Here is a 19,857-nt window from a genome sequence, read left to right as displayed (position 1 = left end):
AAGCAACACGGGGGATGGGGGGATGAAATGGCAAAATTTTAAGCAGGCGAAGATTAGAAGCCACCTGTCATACCATTTCAGAGTAAGATCCTCATGCTGGTGCCAAAACACTTTCCACAGCTGTGAAACCAAAAATTCCTTTGCTGAGAAACAAGGACTCTTGTTCTTATCGGCAACCTAGCTCTTTAAAATGCAAATATTAAGTAAATTTTCTATTGAATTTAACAGCTTTCAAAGCACTTTCAAATGCATCATTTCATAACCACCCTGGAAAATCTACCACCCTGGAAGGTAGATATTCCCTGTTTACCAATAAGGAAACTCAGAGCCCTTGCTGACTTCCCCAGGATCACACAGTAGGAAGCTGAGCGGGATTTTTTTTAAATAAGTGCTTTATTGAGATATAATTCACATACCATAAAATTCACCTTTATAAAGGTTATAAAATTATAACTCGGTAGTTTTTACTATATTCATAAAGTTCTGCAACTATCACCACTAATTCCAGAGCATTGCCATCATCCCCAGAAGAAGCCCCATACCTTTCAGTAGTCACTCCTCATTCCCTGTTCCCCACAGCTCCTAGCAACCTCAAATCTACTTCCTGCTTCTATGAATGAGCCTGTTCTGGACATTTTGTATAAATGGAATCATACAGTATGTGGCCTTTTGAGATTGGCTTCTTTCACTTAGCATATTTCAAGGTTCATTCATGATGTACTATCTGACAGTGCTTTATTCCTTTTTATGGCCAAGTAATATTCCATCGTGTAGATATACCACATTTTGTTTCTTCCTTCATTAGTTGATGGATATTTGGGTAGTTTCCACTTTCAGGCTGTTATTAATAATACTGCTATGAACATTTGTGTACAAGGTTTTGTATGGACTTATGTTTTCTGTTCTCTTGGGTATGTACCTAAGAGTATAATTGTTGGGTCATATTTTGAGGAACTGCAAAGCTGTTTTCCAAAGCAGCTGCACTATTTTACATTCCCACCAGCAGTATACAAGGGTTCCAATTTCTCTACATCCTCACTAGCACTTGTTATTATCTGACTTTTTGATTATAGCCATCCTGGTGGATGCGAAGTGGTTGCTTTTGTTTTTGGTTTGCATTTCCCTGGTGACTGTTGATGTCAAATATCTTTTCATGTGCTTGTTGTCCATTTGTGTAGATTCTTTGGAGAAATCTCTATTCATAGTATATTTGGCCTTTTTTTTGTTTTGTTTTGTTTTTGGCTGCTCCTCGTGGCTTGTGTGACCTCAGTTCCCTGACCGGGCCATGGCAGCGAAAGCCTGGAATCCTAACCACTAGGCCACCAGGGAACTCCCTGTTTGTCTATTTTTTAATTGGGTTATTTGTCTTTTCCTGTTGAGTCATAAGAGTTTTGTGTATATTCTAGTTATAAGACCCTTATTAGATATATGGTTTACAACAATTTTATCCCATTCTGTGGGTTGTCTTTTCATTTTCCTTTTCATAATCATTTTTAATTTACGGTAAAATATACATAATGTAAATTTTTTATTTTAACTATTTTTAAGTTTACAGTAGAGTGGCATTAGGTACATTCATATTGTTGTGACGCAACCATCACCACTACCCATCTCCATGACTTCTTTATCTTTCCAAACTGAAACTTTATACTCATTAAACAATAACTTCCCATTCTGCCCTCTTCCCTGGCAACCACCATTCTGCTTTCTGTCTCTATGAATTTGACTGCTCTGGGTACCTCAAAAAAGTGGAATCATATAGTATTTGTCCTTTTGTGACTGGCTTCTTTCATAATGTCTTCAAGGTGCCATCCATGCTGTAGCGTGTTTCAGAATTTCATTCCTTTTCAAGGCTGAATAATATTCCATTGTGTATGTATACCACATTTTGTTTATCCACTCATCCATAGCTGGACACTAGAGTTGCTTTAAACTTTTGGCTATTGAAAATAATGCTGCTATAAACATGAGTGTGCCAATATCTGTATAAGCCCCTGCTTTCTATTCTTTTGGGTATATACTCAGAAATGGAATTGCTGGATCATATGATAATTCTATGTTTAATTTTTTAAGGAATCGTCATACTGTTTTCTACAGCAACTATATCATTTTACATAACTACCAGCAACAAACAAAGGTCCCAGTTTCTCCACATCCTCACCAACACCTTTTTTACTTTCTTGATGGTGTTATTTTAAGGAAAATTTTTCAAAATTTTGATGAAGTCCAACTTATCTGTTTTTTCCTTTTTGCTTGTGCTTTTGATGTCATATCTAAGAAACCATTGCCTAATCCAGTCACAAAGATTTACTTATATATTTTCTTTCAAGAGTTTTATAGTTTTAGCTCCTACATTTAGGTTTCTGATCCATTTCAAGTTAATTTTTATATATGGTGTGAGGTAAGCTCCAAATTCTTTTGCATGTGGAGATACAGTTGTCTTAGCGCCATTTGTTGAAAAGACTCTTCTTTCCCCATTCAATTTTCTTGGCTACCTTGTCAAAATCAATCAATCATAAAGGTAAGGGTTTATTTCTGGACTCTCACTCTATTCCATTGATCTCTATGTCTATTAAAGCAATATTTTAATCCAAGCTTATGTTCTCCAAATCACACATATCTTTTCTTCTGCTATGTTAGAGGGTTCAGTCAGAGTGCCTCCTTTATTACCCCAGAAGGAAGTGTTTTTTCAGAAGAATGCCACAGACTTGATGATCCATGAACACATCTGAGAGGCACCCCTGCTGGGGACATGGAGGTCCAAGGTCTACACCACTCAGCCTAGAGCCTGAATGGCTTGCAGGCCTCTGCCACTGCTGCATTCCTTCTCTGTGGTCCCTTCTTTCCCTCTGCTGAATAGGAAGTGGCCTTGTTGGAAGGGTGGAGGAGGATTTGGGGTGGAAAGATATACTGCTTCCCTACATGCATGCCCAGCCCAAAGCCCAAGACTGAGGGGGTAAGCAGGGCACTTTCTTGGTGTCAAGAACTATGAAGGGTCTGAGATTTGGTTTTACCCTAATTACAAGCTAATAAATTAGCTTGTTGCTCTTTCATAGATGCTGGCAGATGTCACGAGACTCCTGGGTCAGAGACAAGAGACTTTATTACTCACAGCATAGCAAGCAGCACAAGCATCAGCATATTTGTGTTGGTTTCCCAAAGTCCCATGGGGGCAACCTGATGGGCCCATGTAGACGCCCTGCATGTAGTGAGTTTGGGTCACAGCTGAGGAACACTGGACCAAGGGCCCGGCACTTGCTGGCCTTAAACATTGTAGCACACAAGCCAGTCCTCTCCACACTGGGAATGAGCAGTCACACCGTGGTCCCACTCTGTCCCCTTGCCTACTTAGCTGTCTGTGTGACCAGCTACAGAAACGCTCTGTATCAGAGGGTGGATAAACCTTGCAGTCTGGCACACTCAGCCAGAATGTGCCGGTGTGCTCAGGGGTCACACAGGAAAAACCACGCCTAGAACCCAGGCCTCCAGGCTCTGGTGAGTGCTTTTTCCACCACCTTCATCTGCCCTTAGGGGTTTCCAAAGGACGCATGGCATGCTTGCAGATCAGCCTTACCAGGAGGCATTAAGGTAGGTAGGATGGGGGAAGCACGAATCCACTACTTCACTTTTCTGGGGTCTGTCGACTTCTTTTTTAGTCAGGTTGCTTGGGAGATGAAGAGCACATGGGGGCCAAGGCCAAGTGTATCAGATTTGGTAGACCCAATCATTTAATTACCAAAACCGCGGTGGGTCTTGAGTGGACATACAGTTTGTCTAGCTGAAGGAAATGTAGGGAGGATTAGGGGAGGGAAATGGCAGACCCACGGGCATCCTGCTGAAGAAAAGCTCGCTTCATTCCCGTGACTGGGGCCCCGCTGTCCGCTCACACGCCGCTCTGCTCCCTTCCCATGTGCCCGCCCCTTTCCTCCAGACCCCAGGTTCTCTCCAAGCCCTCAGACCCACAGCTCCCTGCTTCTTCCCCGAAGCCTTCTGACCCTCCCGGAAGCGTTCTGGGCACCTCCATGTCTCCTTCACTCCCACCTCCTGCCCCTCCATGATTGTAACTCCAAGCGGCCCAGCATTCACACAGCGGGTACATGTGCTTTTTTCTCTGCTTCCCTGTTGGGGTGAAGGTAGCATCTTTCCTTTCGTCCTACCTCTCTTACCTGTGAGCTCCCCAGGTGGACCCCCTTCTAGCCAGCTGCAGAATCTGCGCTGTGGTTGGCCTGGAAGCAGGGGTGCAATGGTGCGAGGCTGGAGGCTCGCCCACAGGGAGGGGGTCAGGAAAGCCCCTGTGGTTCTGTTGGCGAGAGACAAAGGTGGGGAGGGCGTCCACCGAGCTCCTCTGTGGCGGTGTGCGGAGTCCACTGAATTCTGTTCCATCTCTGTCCTCCCTCTGCCCCGCGACAGCTCTTCCCGGCCCCGCTGCAGAGGCTCTCCAGGAAGATCGTGCGGTCCAAGATGAACAGCACCCTGGTGGGCGTGTTCACCATCACCTTGGTGTTCCTGTCGGCTTTTGTCAACATGGTGGGTGGCTCCATCTCCCCAGCGCTTCCTCAGCCCATTGGGTGAAACCCAGTGGAGCCCTGTACCTCACAAGCATGGGCTGGGAGGAGACTTTCCCCCAGGCCCTGGCGTTCTCCGCCCTGGAAGTTCTTATTTGGGTCTCACCTTGGGTCTGGGATCACATTTAGCTCCTAAAGCCTCTTACACAGCCTTTAGTCCTCACTCTAGAGGCTGGAGGAGCCAGAAAGACTCAGGGAAGTATGCCCCAAGGGAGGTTTACAAGCCCTGCCCTGGGTAGCTGGGCAAATCTTGCCCGTTCCTCGGCCTCTTCCAGGCTCCTCTCCTGTCCCGGCCAGTGTCAGGCTGCACCTGAGGCAAGGCGGGATGGGCACCTGCTGCCTGTGGAGATGAGCTACCCTGGCCTGGTCCCCACAGGCTGACCCTCTCCTCCCCCACCAGTTCACGTGCAACTCCAAGGACCTGTTTGGCTGCCTGGCGGGCGAACACAACATCAGTGCCAGCCAGGTCAGCGCGTGCCACGTGATGGAGTCAGCCGGCAACTACAGCTTGGGTGATGAGCGGGGCTTCTGCGGCAGCCCCTGGCCCAACTGCAACTTCCCCGAGGTACTGGGCAGGGAGGGACTGGACACGGATGGGGACCTGCCACCCCAGCCCTCTCTGCCCTTGGCTACTCTGAGGGCCCTCAAGCTCACTGCCATTACAGAGACCTCCTTCCCCCTCAGTCTCTCTCACTCTTTGTGCCAGACACCAGTGAACAAGGCCGACCTCCTCAGTACAGCAGTGACAAGAATAATAGCATAGCTATTGTTTATATGGTATTTACCACGTGCCAGACACTGTGCTAAGGGCTTCACATTTACTCATTTAATCCTCACAGCAACCCTATGACAAAGATACTATTTTATACAGATGCCATTGAGGCACAGAGAGGTTAAGTAACTTGCCTAAGGTCACACAGCTAGTAAATGGCAGAGCCAGAGCTCCCACCCAGGTCACCTAGCTTCAGAATTCTTGCTCTTAACCTGAAGGCAGAGCTGTTTCTCAACGCTCAGCCTCAGCAGCGTTCCTGATATGGCCTCAGGAGGACCTGTCTGACCCCTCTGCCGTGGGTCAGAGAGCAGAGGGGAGCAAAGGGAACCCAATCCCAAACCAGCAAGTTCACCCATTCAAAGTATAATTCAGTAGCTTTTAGTATATTCACAAACTTGTGCAGCCATCATCATAATCTAATCTTAGAACATTTTCGTCACCCCCAAAAGAAATCATGTACCTACAGGTTATTGGGTTTAAAAAATGGCAAGAACCTTTCGAGAGCAGCGTGCATTAAGCGCCTATGGTATGCGAGGTGCTTCGTTCACCCTGCCGTGCTTCCTCAGGGAGCCCTTTTGCAGCGAGCAGCAGGGCCAGGCTTCCAGCCCAGGGTATTTGCTCCAAGCATTGGGTGATTCCCATAACCCGGCTCCCTGACGGGGCTCACGTGAAACCTGTAAGATGATGGCAGTTTTTGCCCTTTTATGGGGACAAAGCCCGTGCTTTCATCCAATTCCCAAAGGGCCCATGACTCATAACAAGGGTTCAGAACTGCAGTGAGGGCCCCGTGAGCGGTCACAGTGCTGGCCTCCCTCCCCCGCCCCAGGGAATGGACCTGATCCTACTCCCCTGTACACATGGGCAAGGGAAACTCAGTGAGGGGTAGGGCTCACCCTCACCAGTGCTCACCTAGACCAGTTGTCCCTGGGCCCCTGCCAAGCCCTCCCTCTGCCCAGGCAGCCATGCTCCAGCACCCGCCCTCTGCTCCCCACCTCTCTTCCCTCTCACATCTGGCCGACAGCCCACAGGAGCTGCTGCCTGAGGGCTGTTTGCTGAGAAGCAGAGGCTGTTTTTGGTCTTGCACATGCCCCTTGGTGGTTGCTCCATGGGAGAATGGGGGAACAAAGCAGTGGTGTCAGGGCCTGTTCTGGTTCCTTGTTTGTGGCAGATGGTTGGTTGGTCACAGACTTCAGCTCTCACCAGCCCGACCAATTTCAGGCCCTCAGATCCCAGGCCCTACCAGCTACAGACCCCTCGGGCTGACCCCATCCCACAAGTGTTGTTCTGATTCAGCAACTCCTCACAGACCCTGAGGTGGACCTCAGTATTAAGCCTTGGCCCCCTGGATGTCTGGGCCCAGGGTCTGAATGGGAATCCAGGCTGGCGCTTGGGTTCCCCTCCCCATCCCCCAAGGACAGGACTATTATCCTTGGGGCTGATGTATCGGGTTGTGCCTTCCCTCCTCCTTCCTCTGCCGCTTTCCTGCTGGTGACTTGAGGCTGGTCCCTCCCCCTTCCAACCACCAGGGGCCTCTGCAGTCCCTCTCTGGGTTCCTGAAGGCCTAGGCAGAAGGGACTGCCCCACTGCCAGCCACCAAATTTGGCCTCCAGCCCAAGGCAGAGGCAGCGAACAGTGAGTCGCTCTGCCTGATGCAGAAACAACAACGGTAAATCTAAAAGAGAAAAATAATAGTTGCTGACATGACTAGGACTAGTGTCAGGGGACAACAGAGCAGAAGTCGAACTCTGAGATCACCTGGTTTGGCCCCTTGGTTGTCTGAGAAAGAAACTGAGGCTCAGAGACCAGGATTTCCCCAAAGTACAGGAAAGAGCACAATCCCTCATCTGAAACCTTTTGGGTTAGATATGTCCTGGACTTGGGAATTTTTCAGGTTTTAAAATGTTACCTCACACCCCAGTGCAGTATGGGCAGCACCTGATAATGAAACACAGAAATGTTTCTGCAGCAAAATGTATGAATAGTCACAGGAAGCAGGATAAAGGTGATAATTCGCACCACATCAGTAGGTCAGTTTGGCCACCAAATAAGGTCAGTTCAGATGTTGCCACCACATGTTACGTTGCAGATCAGGGGCTGAAGCCTGTGCTCCCACAGTAATGGAGGGCACCACGCACTGTGCCAGGGGCTTCATATTGCGTAATCATCACAGTAAGCCCATGAGATAGAAGGTTTTGCATATGGGGAAACTGAGGCTTAGGTTGAATAAATGGCTTAAGCCACACAAACAGTCCATGATGAATCAGGGCTGAAACTCCAGTCTGCCTGAGCCTGGAGCGCTGCTCTAACCATTGGGCAACACTGCTGATAGTGGTCCTCCTCAGCCTGGAGCCCCACCTCCTGGTTCCTACCCAGGGCCACTCACACCACCGTACAAGTCTGCATCAGCAGAAACATCCCCAGACCCCCGGTTTCACCTGAGGCCACTCAGACTGGAGGGAGGCTGGGGGGGTGGGGCCGGGGTGGGCGGGGCCCGGGGCGCTGAAGCCGTTGCCCTCTCTCCACAGTACTTCACCTATAGCGTGCTGCTCAGCCTGCTGGCCTGTTCGGTGTTCCTGCAGATCAGCTGCATCGGGAAGCTGGTGCTCATGCTGGCCATCGAGCTCATCTACGTGCTTGTCGTTGAGGTGCCTGGTGTCACGCTCTTTGACAATGCCGACCTACTGGTCACAGCCAACGCCATGTAGGTGGCACCCGCCTCGTGCTCTGCATGGGATCTGGGGCATTGCAGAGAGGAAGGAAGAGCGGGAGGCTGGGTTCCTGGGCCAAAGGGGGCTTGCCAGGGGAGTGTTCTGTTGCTCCCAGCTCTGACCACGGGACAAAGCAACACAGTGTCTTGTTTCTTTCCCTCCATCCCTCCCCCAGGGGTGAGGGTGGCCTCAGAGCTATTAGGTCCCCTGTCCCTCTGCCTCCAGCCTCCTACTCAGTCCTGACCTCAGGCTTCAGTGAATTTTTCCTCATCTGTCCAGGGCAGCCTTTGATGACCTATTTTCACCTAACTGCCCTTACGCCTCAGGCCCAGAGGGGTCAAGGTCCAACAGAGCTGGAAAGCAAGGTGTGTGCAAGCAAAGGAACAGCCTTTGCTGTTCGTGGGCACTTGTCCTGCCTCAAACCAGTTGGACATACGTTATCCCTTTTATCCTCATAGCAACTTAGCAAAGTAGGCAGGACCACCCTGGACAGTTGGGTAGTTTGTGCACTGCTCAAATGCTCCTGGCTGTGATGGTGAGCAGTTAAATCCTACAGCCGAGAGGTGGCAAGTATGGGGGTTGTGCCCCAGGCTATCTAGCTGGCAGTCAGCCTGGTCATATAGTGACATTTGTCAGATTTCCAGGGGAGGTAGCTCCGTGAGGGGAAAGAGCTCTGATTTGGGGTCATATTGAGTTTGAATCTCAGCCTCAGACACACATTTGGCTATTTTTCCTGAACCTCATTATTTTTTCCCAGTAAAACGGGAATAATAATACCTATAGTAGTAAGAAATATGTAAAGTGCCTGATATGTAGTACCTTTTTCTTCCCATTACCATCCCCCCCACACACACATACATCAGGAAGAGCAAAACACGTGAATGACAGGTCTGTGTCCCCTGAGAAAATGCAGCGAACTGTACTTTCTCTGAGTTAGAGGAAGGGATCCATTCATCCATCTATCCATTCACTGAAAAATATTTATTGAGGGCCTACCCTGTTCCAGGCACTGAGCTTGGCAGTGAAGGTACAGTCATGGATAAAATAGGCAATAACTCCAGTGTCGGAAATGTTACCTTCTTGTGCAGAGTGTCGCCTGAGAAAGTGAAGATGTTGTGAAGGATCTAAGTCAGATGCAAGGAAGAACTTCTCCACAGCTGTGCAGAGCTGTGGGCAGATGACAGGGAGACTCTGTAGCATCATGAGCGGTGCAGGCTGCAGTCCCTTGGGGACGGAAGAGGGAGGAGGTCGACCCTTCTCCCTGTGGATCAGGGCGGGAGCTGGGAACTTTGCCTCCTCTTTCTCTCCTGCCCCGCCCCTCCCCAGAGCCCCTCCACTCTTCCTGATGAAGCAGCCACAGAGAATGGAGGTCCTTTCTGGTTGGGAGACCCTGGTGTGGCTCTAGGGCAGCATTGTCCGCTAGATAAATCATGCAAGCCACAGATGTAATTTAAAATTTTCTAGTAGCTATATTAAAAAGGCAGAACAAGCAGTTAATTTTAATAATGTATTCATTTAACCAATATATTCAGAATATTATTTTCATATATAGTCAGTTTAAAATTATTAATGGAATATTTGACATTTTTCCACACTAAGTCTTCAAAACCTAGTATCTATTTTACACTTACAGGACATTTTAACCTGTACTAGCCACATTTTAAGCTCAGTAGCCACATGTAGCTAGTGGCTACCATACTGGACAGTGCAGGTGTAGTGTTTCTCCTCCTCTGGGTGGCAGCGACTGGCTGGGGTGGGAGAGGGGACAGGCTTCTGCCCAGGTGGATGTGCTGGGAGGGCCCCAGGGTCCCAGGTGAGGGCTGGGTGATTTGTGGTCATGGTGACCAGATGCTAATTGGGGCTGGCCTTTCTGCAAGCCTCCCATCCTGAAAGTGACATTGGATTGGGAAGAGGGGTGCTGGGGGAGGTGGCAAAGGAGCAGCAGTGGTGGGGGCAGAAGCAGGAGGCGTGGGGAAGCAGAGCTGGGTGTAGAGGGGCACAGCAGGGGGTGGGGGCCAGCAGAGCAGGCATGGAGGCTGCTGATACAGGGAGCAGCCCTGAACAGCCCTCCCCAACTCCTGTTCACAGAGACTTCAACAACAACGGGACCTCCCAGTGGTGAGTTGAAGCTGTTTCTCCGAGTTCCCTGATACAACCCCTGCCTGCCCTTGGCACCGAGCAGCCAGAGGCCACCAGCTCAGGCCACCAGCCCAGCAGAGGAGGCAGCGGTACCCAGGTGGGAGGGGGCCTTGGCGGCAAGGTGGGTGATGAAGGAGGAGGCCCTCCCCTCCCTAGGTACCAAGGGGGGCTCACTGGGTAGGTGCCCTTCTTTTATGATCTCTCTACCACCCCGAGATGATTTATAGACTCAGTGACCAAGGCCGTCAGGATCCACAGGTCGTTCCACAGGCCTCAAGCTCTCCCCAGGGGCGTGCATGAGATCCTGGGTGCAGGAGAACAGGTGCCCCTTCTGCCCCCAGAGGAGAGGAGCTGAGGAGAGGCCTGCAGGGCGTGTAGGTTAGGCCCTGCCTCGGGGCTGCTCCTGGGCAGGGAGTCTACACAGCCTTCAAGGTTTGGGCTCTTTGCTGGGACAGGAGCAGGGTCAGGGACAGCTGTTTTTATTGGGAGTATTAATAATGTTAACAGAAATATAGTCAGACAATAATAGCTACCAGTTTTGGATTTTCTACTGTTTGTCAGACACTGTACAAGGAGTTTGCATACAGCGTCTATAATTCTTGCCACAATCTTGAAATATGGGTGTTATCCCATTTTACAGATTAGGAAACTAAGGTTCAGAGAAATTAAGAGGACTTGCCCAAGGTTGCCCAGAGATGGTCAGTATGGCCTGCCTGGCTCCCCTGTTACAACCCCCGTCTTGTCAACTGAGAAAGCCCTGAGATGTACACGCTGCCTTTTACAAGGGCCTCGTTCATCCCCTGATGTAACCAGAGGGAAGCGCCCCAGTGACGGGGGAGAGGGAGCCATCAGGAGAAGAGTGCTGGCTGCTGAGCTGCAGGCTGAGCCGGGGCTGAGCAGGGGCTGCCCACTGAGAAGGCTTCCTGGAGGAGGCACACCTCAGGCAGTTAGAGAAGGAGGGTGAGGATAGGGGGGCTGGAGTGGGAGGTAGAAAAAAAGGCCTGAGGGGCCTCAGAGCCCGGCATGAAGTGCCAGGACATCTACCTCCCGCCTGCAGCCCTGAGCACGCGACCAAGGTGGCGCTGAAGGTGGTGACGCCCATCATCATCTCGGTCTTTGTGCTGGCCCTGTACCTGCACGCCCAGCAGGTGGAGTCCACCGCCCGCCTCGACTTCCTCTGGAAACTGCAGGTGGGTGGCCCCGGGCTGGGGGGGTCGGGGGTGGGGCGGGACCCCCAGGCCTCATGGCACTTTGTGAGTGAGCAGTACATCCGCTGGGCTGGGCTGGGCTGGGCCTGGGTTCTGCACTGACAAGGTGTCCTGCTCACCAGCTGACCGGTGCCCCACGTCCCAGCGAGTCTGCTCCCTGCTCTCTGGGGTCAAGAGGCAAAACCCTGGAGCTCCAGACAAACCCACCCTTGACAGTGCCTGGTACGGGGACTCTGATGGGCCTGGGAGAGAGGCTCTTCAGTCACACAGACCATGGGCATCCAGATGCCGGGACAGAGGGGAGGCATGGGCAGGCCCAGTTTGTGGCAGAGGCAGCAAGGAGTCAGGAGGGCAGGGGGGAAACAGTGGCAGGAGGAGAGGAGAGAAGTAGGGGGAGTGCAGTCCTGGGGCCGCGGAGGCCTTAGTGCGGGAGGTGGTGCCAGAGGCTTCTGAGCAGGGCTCGATGTGACCTAAGCTGGGCTTGAAGACCCCTCCAGGGGAAGATGGCTGGAAGGGGCATCAAAGATCGTCGACAGGAAGTCCAGCCAGGTGGCTGTGCCCTGGCCTTGATGAGAGGTGGCTCAGGCAGGGGCAGAGGTGCTGGGTGCTGGGTGCCCCGGTGGGGCTGGAATCCAGCCAGCACTCTGCCCTCCATGCTCTGTGCCCTGCGCCCTGATTGTGTCCACCTGCCAGAGGGGTGCTGCTGGGCCATGCACAGCGTATTCCAGGTGCTACAGCAGCAGCCCCTGTGGCCCCTTCCGACCTGCTGGACCACCTCAAAAGATGCAGGAGCGGGCACGCAAGGGCCCATGAGAAAGCCTGGTCTTGCCTTTTTTTTTTAATATATAAATTTATTTTATTTTATTTATTTTTGGCTGTGTTGGGTCTCCATTGCTGTGCATGGGCTTTCTCTAGTTGCGGCGAGCGGGGGCCGCTCTTCGTTACGGTGCGCGGGCTTCTCATCGCGGTGGCTTCTCTTGTTGCGGAGCACGGGCTCTGGGTATGTGGGCTTCAGTAGTTGTGGCTCGCGGGCTCTAGAGCGCAGGCTCAGTAGTTGTGGCTCACGGGCTTAGTTGCTCCGTGGCATGTGGGATCTTCCCGGACCAGGGCTCGAACCCGTGTACCCTGCATTGGCAGGCGGATTCTTAACCACTGTGCCACCAGGGAAGCCCCAAGAGAAAGCCTGGTCTTAGATGGGAGTGAAGGTGGGGTTCAGACCTGTTATTCCAGCCCAGCCGCCTGCAAGGCATAGCTTAGCCTGGCTTTTTTTGCCTCCCCTGGCCTGGCCCCTGTGTGCAGACTACTTCTTCAGCTCATCTGCAACTCACTTAGGCCTCCTCCATCCTCCGCTTCCTAGTAACGTTGAGATTAAAGTCTTCGGGCCGGGGCAGGAGGCCCTGGATTTTCACTGGATTCTGAGTGAAGACGGGGGCATCTGGCTGCCCCTGCTATTGGGTGTCTCTGGTGGGGGTGCCCTGAGGCTGGGGGAGCATGTTTTCCATGCGGAATGCCCTGGGTTGGGAGGGGCCTCGGGGGTACCCAGTGTGAGGCTGCACCTTCTCTTCTCGGAGAGCAGCCTCCCAGCCTCCTTCCGACTTGCTCACGCCTCTCTTCTTGGGGAAGTTCCCAGGAGGTCCCCAAGTCTCTCCTGGGGGCTGACCAGGCTTTGTGGGGTCCAGGGCCAATGCCCCTCCACTCTTCTGCTCACAACCCCCGCCTCCCCCAGGAGCCCCCAGGGAGCCCTTCCCAAGGTGGTTGCTGTTAGGTGACCCTGTTGTGTTACAAAGGACCCGAGAAAGGGGCGGAGGCCAGGGACGGTGAGCCTGCCACTCTGCATCTTTGTGACCAGCTGCCCCTTGACCCGCATCCCGGGGCCTTGTCCAGCTCCTGAGGGCACAGGGTCAAACCGAGGCCACCTGCCTGCTGAGCAGAGTAGCCTGGAGCTTGCCAGGAGCCCCTACCTCTGGCTCCCCGGTGCCCAGGCAACAGGAGCTTTCTCGTAGCCCCGGAAGACCTGAAGGAGCCATGAGGCAGTGTGCCTGTCTCTCCCAGAGAGCTGAAGCCTTCCAGCTTTCAGCCAGGGTGAACCTCCCCAAACCAAAACAGCCAGGGAAAAAGGGGTGTGTTGTGGACAAGACTTCCTCCAGTCCCCTTGGTCTGAGGCCCCAACATCTGCCCAAAGCACTCCCATTGCCTCCTGCGTCCCCGGCTGCAGCCCGCCCCCATCCATTCCCCTGCCAACCCCAGCTGTGCTGAGGGTTTAGGGAGGTTTGGAGACCCAGTCGATGTCAGGCACTTGTATTGTTAGTGTATCTTTCCACATGTGGCTGCAGAAACAGGTCATTTCCACTCTTTATCTTTCCTCCCTGACTTCCTACCCCACACCCATGCACCCCCCCCCCATTTTTATCTTCTTTTATGGGAGGAAGTTTTAAAAAATAACTTTAAACTTACAGAATAGTTAAAAGAACAGTATAAAGAACTCCACCAGTCCCTTCATCAGATTCCCCAGCCATTTGTCTACATTTGCTCCGTCACCCCCCCTCTCTCTTTTCTGAAACAATACCCCATCACCCCCCTAAATTCTCCAGTGTCTACCTCCCAAAAGCAGGGACACTCTCTGCGTTATCCCCGTGCGAACTCCCAGTCAGGAAATCAACACTGTGCACCCACAATACCATCCCACCCACAGAGCTGTTCACGTTGTGTCAGCTGTCCCAATTCTGGCCCTGGATCCCATCTGGTGTACCCTATGCATTTAGTTGTCATGTCTCCTGTCTTTCTTTTCCTCTCATGTTTGCCAGTCTTAAAGAGGTCCTTATTCTGTGACCCTCAGTCTAGAGCCCTTGATGTTTCCCATGTCCAGACTCAGGCCATGCCTTCTTGGAGGAAAACCGTGGAAATGACACTGTGCACTTCTCAGAGCATCACCCTGGGGACTCCTCTATGTTGGCCTGTCCCACCCCTGGTGACGTTTACCTTGATCACCCACTCAAGTGGGTGTCTGCCAGATTTCTCCACTGTCAGGTCCCCATCTTCCCCTTTGTACTCAATTAGCATTTTGTGGAAAGATACTCTGGTATTACGCCAATATTCTGATCTCCAGCAAACCTCACCCACCAGCCTCAGCATCCATTGCTGACTCCTGCCTGCCAGGTAGTGATGACCTATGTCTGTCATTCCTTCTGCATTTGTTAATCGGCATTCTCCTGTAAGGCAGAGCTCTCCTTCTCCCCCTCTCATTTACTTGGTCATTCATTTATCTACATCAGCATAGACTCCTGGATTCCTATCGAATTCAATGGGGTTTACTCTGTTCCTCTCATCATTTATTTTAATGCTTTAATTGTCTTGGCTTTGGCTGGTGTGTCTTCAGTTGGCTCCATCATTCTTTGAGCATCTTCTTACTTTCTGGCACAAGAAGATGTCTGGGGCTCAGCACGTACTCTCCCTTCAAAGTGCCCCAATTCTTTTTAGTGGAGAATGGTATTTAGAAACCCAGATCAGGGCACTCAGTGTGCTCACTGTTCTAGGTCCTCTCTGTGGACAAAGCCAGGAAATGTATGTAGGTATATAGGAACATAGAAACAAACATTCACATACACACATACATATAGATGGATACTACTCCAATATCTGTCTGTTGATATTTAAAACCATGAGTTTATAGCAGCACCCCCACTGCCAATGCAACACCTCAGGCTTCTTTCTAGCCTTCTCCCTTCTATGCATGCAAATATCATCTCTGGCAGTGAGAACCTCCCCTTCCGTATATTTACTCATTTGCTCGACGGAACCCACCTCCCACCCACCCCAGCCCCCTTCTCTGCCCTACCATGCCCTCCCCCCTCACTGCCCTGCTTCCTTGCACACTGGACATACCACACGTGGCACCCCTTCCTCTGATCACTTCCTTCTTCAGGCACCAAGGGCTCTGCACAAGGGCGGGAAGGAAGGGAAAATTGGAAGGGAAGTGGCTGACCACTTCCCATTTTGAAAACAATTAAGAAGGCCATGCACACTGTGTGTGTGTCTGCGGGCGGGTGGTGAGCGTGTCTCTACCTGCTAGGTGTGTCAGCCTCTCTCCACTCAAGCTCTCTGACAGGCTCATGATGCATCCACCTCCCTCCATCTCCCCTTGTGCTCCAGGGCTTTGGGGCGGGATAAACAATAACCTGAACGCAGGTCCTTGGGATGGGTGAGTGATGGTCCACTCCGCACGCCCAGTCTTATGCAGCAGCCCATTTAGCTGTTGGGTCTGTGGTCATGATGGGTGGGTGCGGTGCTGACGGGGAGGTGGGGAGCCTGGGGTTCTTAGCTTCCCCGAAGCACCTGCACAAGGAACACACCCTAACCCGCAAGGCTCCCTCCACTCGGCCTCAGCTCTCGGGAGAGCCCATTCTTGTCCCCTCCCACAGCATTGAACTTACTAGGACCAGCAAGTGTCTGTGGACCCCTAAGCTATCCTGCCTGGGCAGAGCCCAGCCCTAGAAGCAGCTGGCTGTGCTGGCAGCTGCCAGCATGTCTTGGGCAGAGTTCCCCAGATGTGGCAGCCATACCTGGCCAGGGCCTCTGCGCTTGGTGTGCGTTCCCAGCCGCGTCTCTGCTCCCTGAGTCCCCACGCACAGCCTCCACAGCCACCCTGCCTGCCATGTTGGGCAGAGGCGCTCTGGGAAGGCACGTGTCACATTTCTGTCACCTGCAGGCTGATCCGAGGAGCTGAGGCGCTCCAGGGTCCCCAGGCATGTGGGGAGCAGGAGTGGGGGCAGTCAGGTGCATTTTCAGAGGCAGATGGACCAGCTGGGGCTCCTCCATGGGACAGCAGGCGAGAAGTACAGCGATTCCCACTCCAGCCTTCTCCCTCTGGCACACCCGTTCCCGAGTAGGAGCAGGTGGCACTTATTTATGGGGAGGGGGGTGGTCAAACTGTCCCACCTCATAGGAGCAGAAGTCACCTGGCAGGAAGACAGCACATGCCCGCTGGACCGCCCCCAGGCACCTGAGGGTCCAGGAGCTTCCTTGGGTGTGATCCCCATCCTTGTGGCCACGTTTCCAGTGGCTCCAGGAATGAAGTGGGTCCTCTCACCTCAGAGGCAAGGCTTAGACCCTGAGCCTTAGGGTCCCTGAGCTTTCTCCTTCCCTGCTGGACCCAGTCCTGCAGCCTTGGTGGGTGTGCCAGCTCCTTCCCTGTAGGCAGCCACCGCCTACCGGGAGAGCCGGGGCTCTGAGAAATAGTCCTGGCCCTTTTGGATGTTCTAGTTGCAGTGAATAGAAAGGCCTCCATGTGTAGTTAGGGAAGGCCCAGGCAGGCTGGCTAGATCCTTTAAACAGCCCTGCCAATGACTCTTTGCCTGCCTGCCTGCCTGCCTTACCAACACGGTCACCCCCAGTTCAGGGGGCCATTTTGTTTGCCATTGAGGGGAGGAAGCCAGCAGACTCCAGTCTGTACCCCCGTGTCCCTTGAACACTCTGGTCAGCTGGCTCGTCGCATGCCGAGGTGCTTCAGCCTGTGGGCCACTGTTGGCCTCTTGATCCGAGGCTCTGCACTGCCCCTTTATCATGGAGAGTGAGCTTGTCCCAGACCCAGGACCCAAGCTAGGGGAGAACCAAAGTCATCAGTGATGTCCTTGTCCCGCCCAGGTGGGAACCTCTGGGTACCTGCACCTCCTGGCCCTGCAGGTTGCGTCTGGCCCTGGGGTGAGTCAGCTCTCAGGGAACCAGGGAGAACGGGCAGCGCTTTGAGCCCTTTTCTCTGTGGTCAGTCTGCTAAAGTGATTTTTCTCAAACCGCCTTTCCGATCGCATTTCCCGATATGAAGGGGAAAATGGAAAGTCGAGGAGCCTTTGGGTGGCTGGAGGGCCATTTGGGTGTGGTTTTGGACCATCCCTTTACCCTCCTGCCATCTCCTCATCTGGGGCAGACAGGATCCTTCCGGCCTCTCCTCTGGGACCTGTGTTCACTCAGGGCTCCCTCCTTCAGGATCAATGCCCTCATAGGCGTCGCTTTCCAAGAGGCAGGCGGGAAGAGTTAGCTACCTACAGATCTCTCTTTTCTGTTGGTCAAAGTAAGAGATGCTCTTTATAGAAAACCAGGAAGTAGAGACAGCAGCGAGGATGCAAAGTCAGCACTTGCTGAAATCTTGGGCCTGCGCTGGCACGTGGGCGGATTGCACTGCCTTTTTCCGAGCAGCACAATGCTTGCCCTCCCTCTGACCGAGTCCTCTGTCCCAGGCCACCGAGGAGAAGGAGGAGATGGAGGAGCTGCAGGCCTACAACCGGCGGCTGCTGCACAACATCCTGCCCAAGGACGTAGCCGCGCACTTCCTGGCCCGCGAGCGGCGCAATGATGAGCTCTACTATCAGTCGTGTGAGTGCGTGGCCGTCATGTTCGCCTCCATCGCCAACTTCTCCGAGTTCTACGTGGAGCTGGAGGCCAACAACGAGGGTGTCGAGTGCCTGCGGCTGCTCAACGAGATCATCGCCGACTTTGACGAGGTGCGGCCGGGCCCCGACGCCCCTTTTCCCATCACCAGATGTGAGCAGAGGCGTCAGGCGCTCTGACTGTGTCCCAGGCACTGTCACAGGCATCTGCATACATTTCCTCCCCATCACCATGTCACGATGGGGAGGTCGAGGCCCCCGCACGTTAAGCATCCTGCCTTGGGTCACTGCCTGCAAGTGGCAGAGCTGGGGTTTCAGCCCAGCTGTTTGAACTCGCAGTCTGTGCATGTTGGCTGCCCCATCGAAGCCCCGCCTGGCTGACTCACCCCCATCACCCGCCATTCCTCTCATGCCATCTAGGACTGGATGGGGCTCAGGCTGGGACTCAGCATTTGAGAGAGTCTGAGGGAGGAGGAGTTCCCAGGCTAAAGGAGGAGGCAGGACAAAGATGCAAAGCCCTGAACAGCAGAGGCAGAAACAAAGACATTTTCTTCTTGGTTTATTACTCCCTTGTTGAGCACCCAGTGTGTGCCAGGCCCTGGGGATGCTGTGACCAGTAAAGCAGTCTCGGGGCTGGGAGCTCACCGCGTAGTGAGCGTGAGAGGGACGAGCCCGGCGGGAATACCGGGGCTGGGGCATGGAGGTGGGACCAGGCAGTGTCAGAAGCAGGCCTCAAGACTCCCGGGTGGTGGGGTAACTGGAGTTGGCTGCAATGGGTGTGGACAGGCTTTCGGCAGGTCCTGGAGACAGAAGAGCGTCCTGCTGGACAATGATGAGGAGGTCTCCCTGGGAGGGATGGAGACCTGAGCCAGCAAAGGGGAAGGTGGCTGCCAATCCCTGTCGGAGGACAGAGCCCCAGAGGTGACTAGTGACCTGGCCCCAGGGGCTCTTGTATGGGGCTGGGCTCGTAGCCCACAGCCACTAGACAGCCACAGGGTAAGTGCTGGAGAAGGCCTGGCTGTTGGGGAGCACCAGGGCTTTGCACTGAGTTGGTGATGGAAATGGGCCCCCCTGTGTGAACTGGGGAGACAAGAGGGGGCCGTGCTGCTGCACTTCCCTGCAGACCTCAGTGCCCAACTTGGGGGTGACCCAGTTTGTCCTCCATCTGTCCAGATCATCAGTGAGGATCGGTTCAGGCAGCTGGAAAAGATCAAGACCATCGGCAGCACCTACATGGCCGCCTCGGGCCTCAACGACTCCACCTATGACAAGGTGGGCAAGACCCATATCAAAGCGCTCGCTGACTTCGCCATGAAGCTGATGGACCAAATGAAGTACATCAACGAGCACTCCTTCAACAACTTCCAGATGAAGATTGGTGAGCCCGGCCCGGAGTCCGGAGGGCTTGTTGGGACTCCCACCCACCATCCCCCATGCCGCCACCATGACCCGGTCCAAGCAGAGGCTAACATTGCAGTGTGTCCCTGCCCGAGGGGTGGGGGTAGGCCCCCATCACACAGCAGAGTTCTCCCAGGGCCTGGAGGTGCCTCCTCTGCATGGTGGTAAGCACTGGACACCCTCTTTCTGAGTTCCTGCCTCTCCCACTCACTGTGCCTGCCAGAAAGGCTTTGTGGGGGGATGCTGTGTGCCAACGGCAGAGGGGCCCCCGGTGGGAGAGGTGGGAACTCAGAGACAGAGAGAGGTTATTGCTGAGCTCCAAGTGGTTTCTGTGCACACGTGAGCAAGATCTTCTAGGTGCTGTGAAAGCTCTTCTGGTCTACGCAAACTGGGGAAAGAAACGGTGAGGATGTGGAGATAAGTCCACACATCTTCCCTGGATCCCTTCTTTGTCAAATGCCTTGGCCCTCGCTGGGTGGCTTTGAGGAGCTTCGTAGATGCTGTGGTGTCCTGGAGGCAGGGCCGCTACAGGAGAGAGTGGGGAGCTCTGAGCAGAGGCCCTGGGTCAGTTTCAAAACAGGCAGAGCCATACTCTACTTGTTCAGAAAATCTTTGAACCAAAACCCTATATAATTTTTTTCATTTTTTGTATTAATTTTATTATTTTATTTCTTAATTGAAGTATAG

The 19,857-nt window shown here is 53.0% G+C and overlaps 1 protein-coding gene across 1 annotated transcript in view; it reads left to right on the top strand.

Annotated features, from left to right (window-relative positions):
• The window catches only part of ADCY5 (adenylate cyclase 5), a 156,327-nt gene that overhangs the window by 131,686 nt on the left and 4,784 nt on the right, over positions 1–19,857 (top strand). The window contains exons 13-19 of the mRNA XM_082625412.1: positions 4,411–4,527; positions 4,966–5,130; positions 7,863–8,038; positions 10,134–10,163; positions 11,242–11,374; positions 17,623–17,886; positions 18,946–19,150. Of these exons, the coding sequence (XP_082481538.1) occupies positions 4,411–4,527; positions 4,966–5,130; positions 7,863–8,038; positions 10,134–10,163; positions 11,242–11,374; positions 17,623–17,886; positions 18,946–19,150 (1,090 nt within the window). The remainder of the gene's footprint in view (positions 1–4,410; positions 4,528–4,965; positions 5,131–7,862; positions 8,039–10,133; positions 10,164–11,241; positions 11,375–17,622; positions 17,887–18,945; positions 19,151–19,857) is intronic.

The sequence above is a fragment of the Mesoplodon mirus genome (genome assembly GCF_964341445.2).
Source record: "Mesoplodon mirus genome assembly, chromosome: 6".
NCBI lineage: Eukaryota > Metazoa > Chordata > Mammalia > Artiodactyla > Ziphiidae > Mesoplodon > Mesoplodon mirus.
Note: the sequence above shows the minus strand (reverse complement) of the source record. Positions and strands in the feature narration are given on the sequence as shown.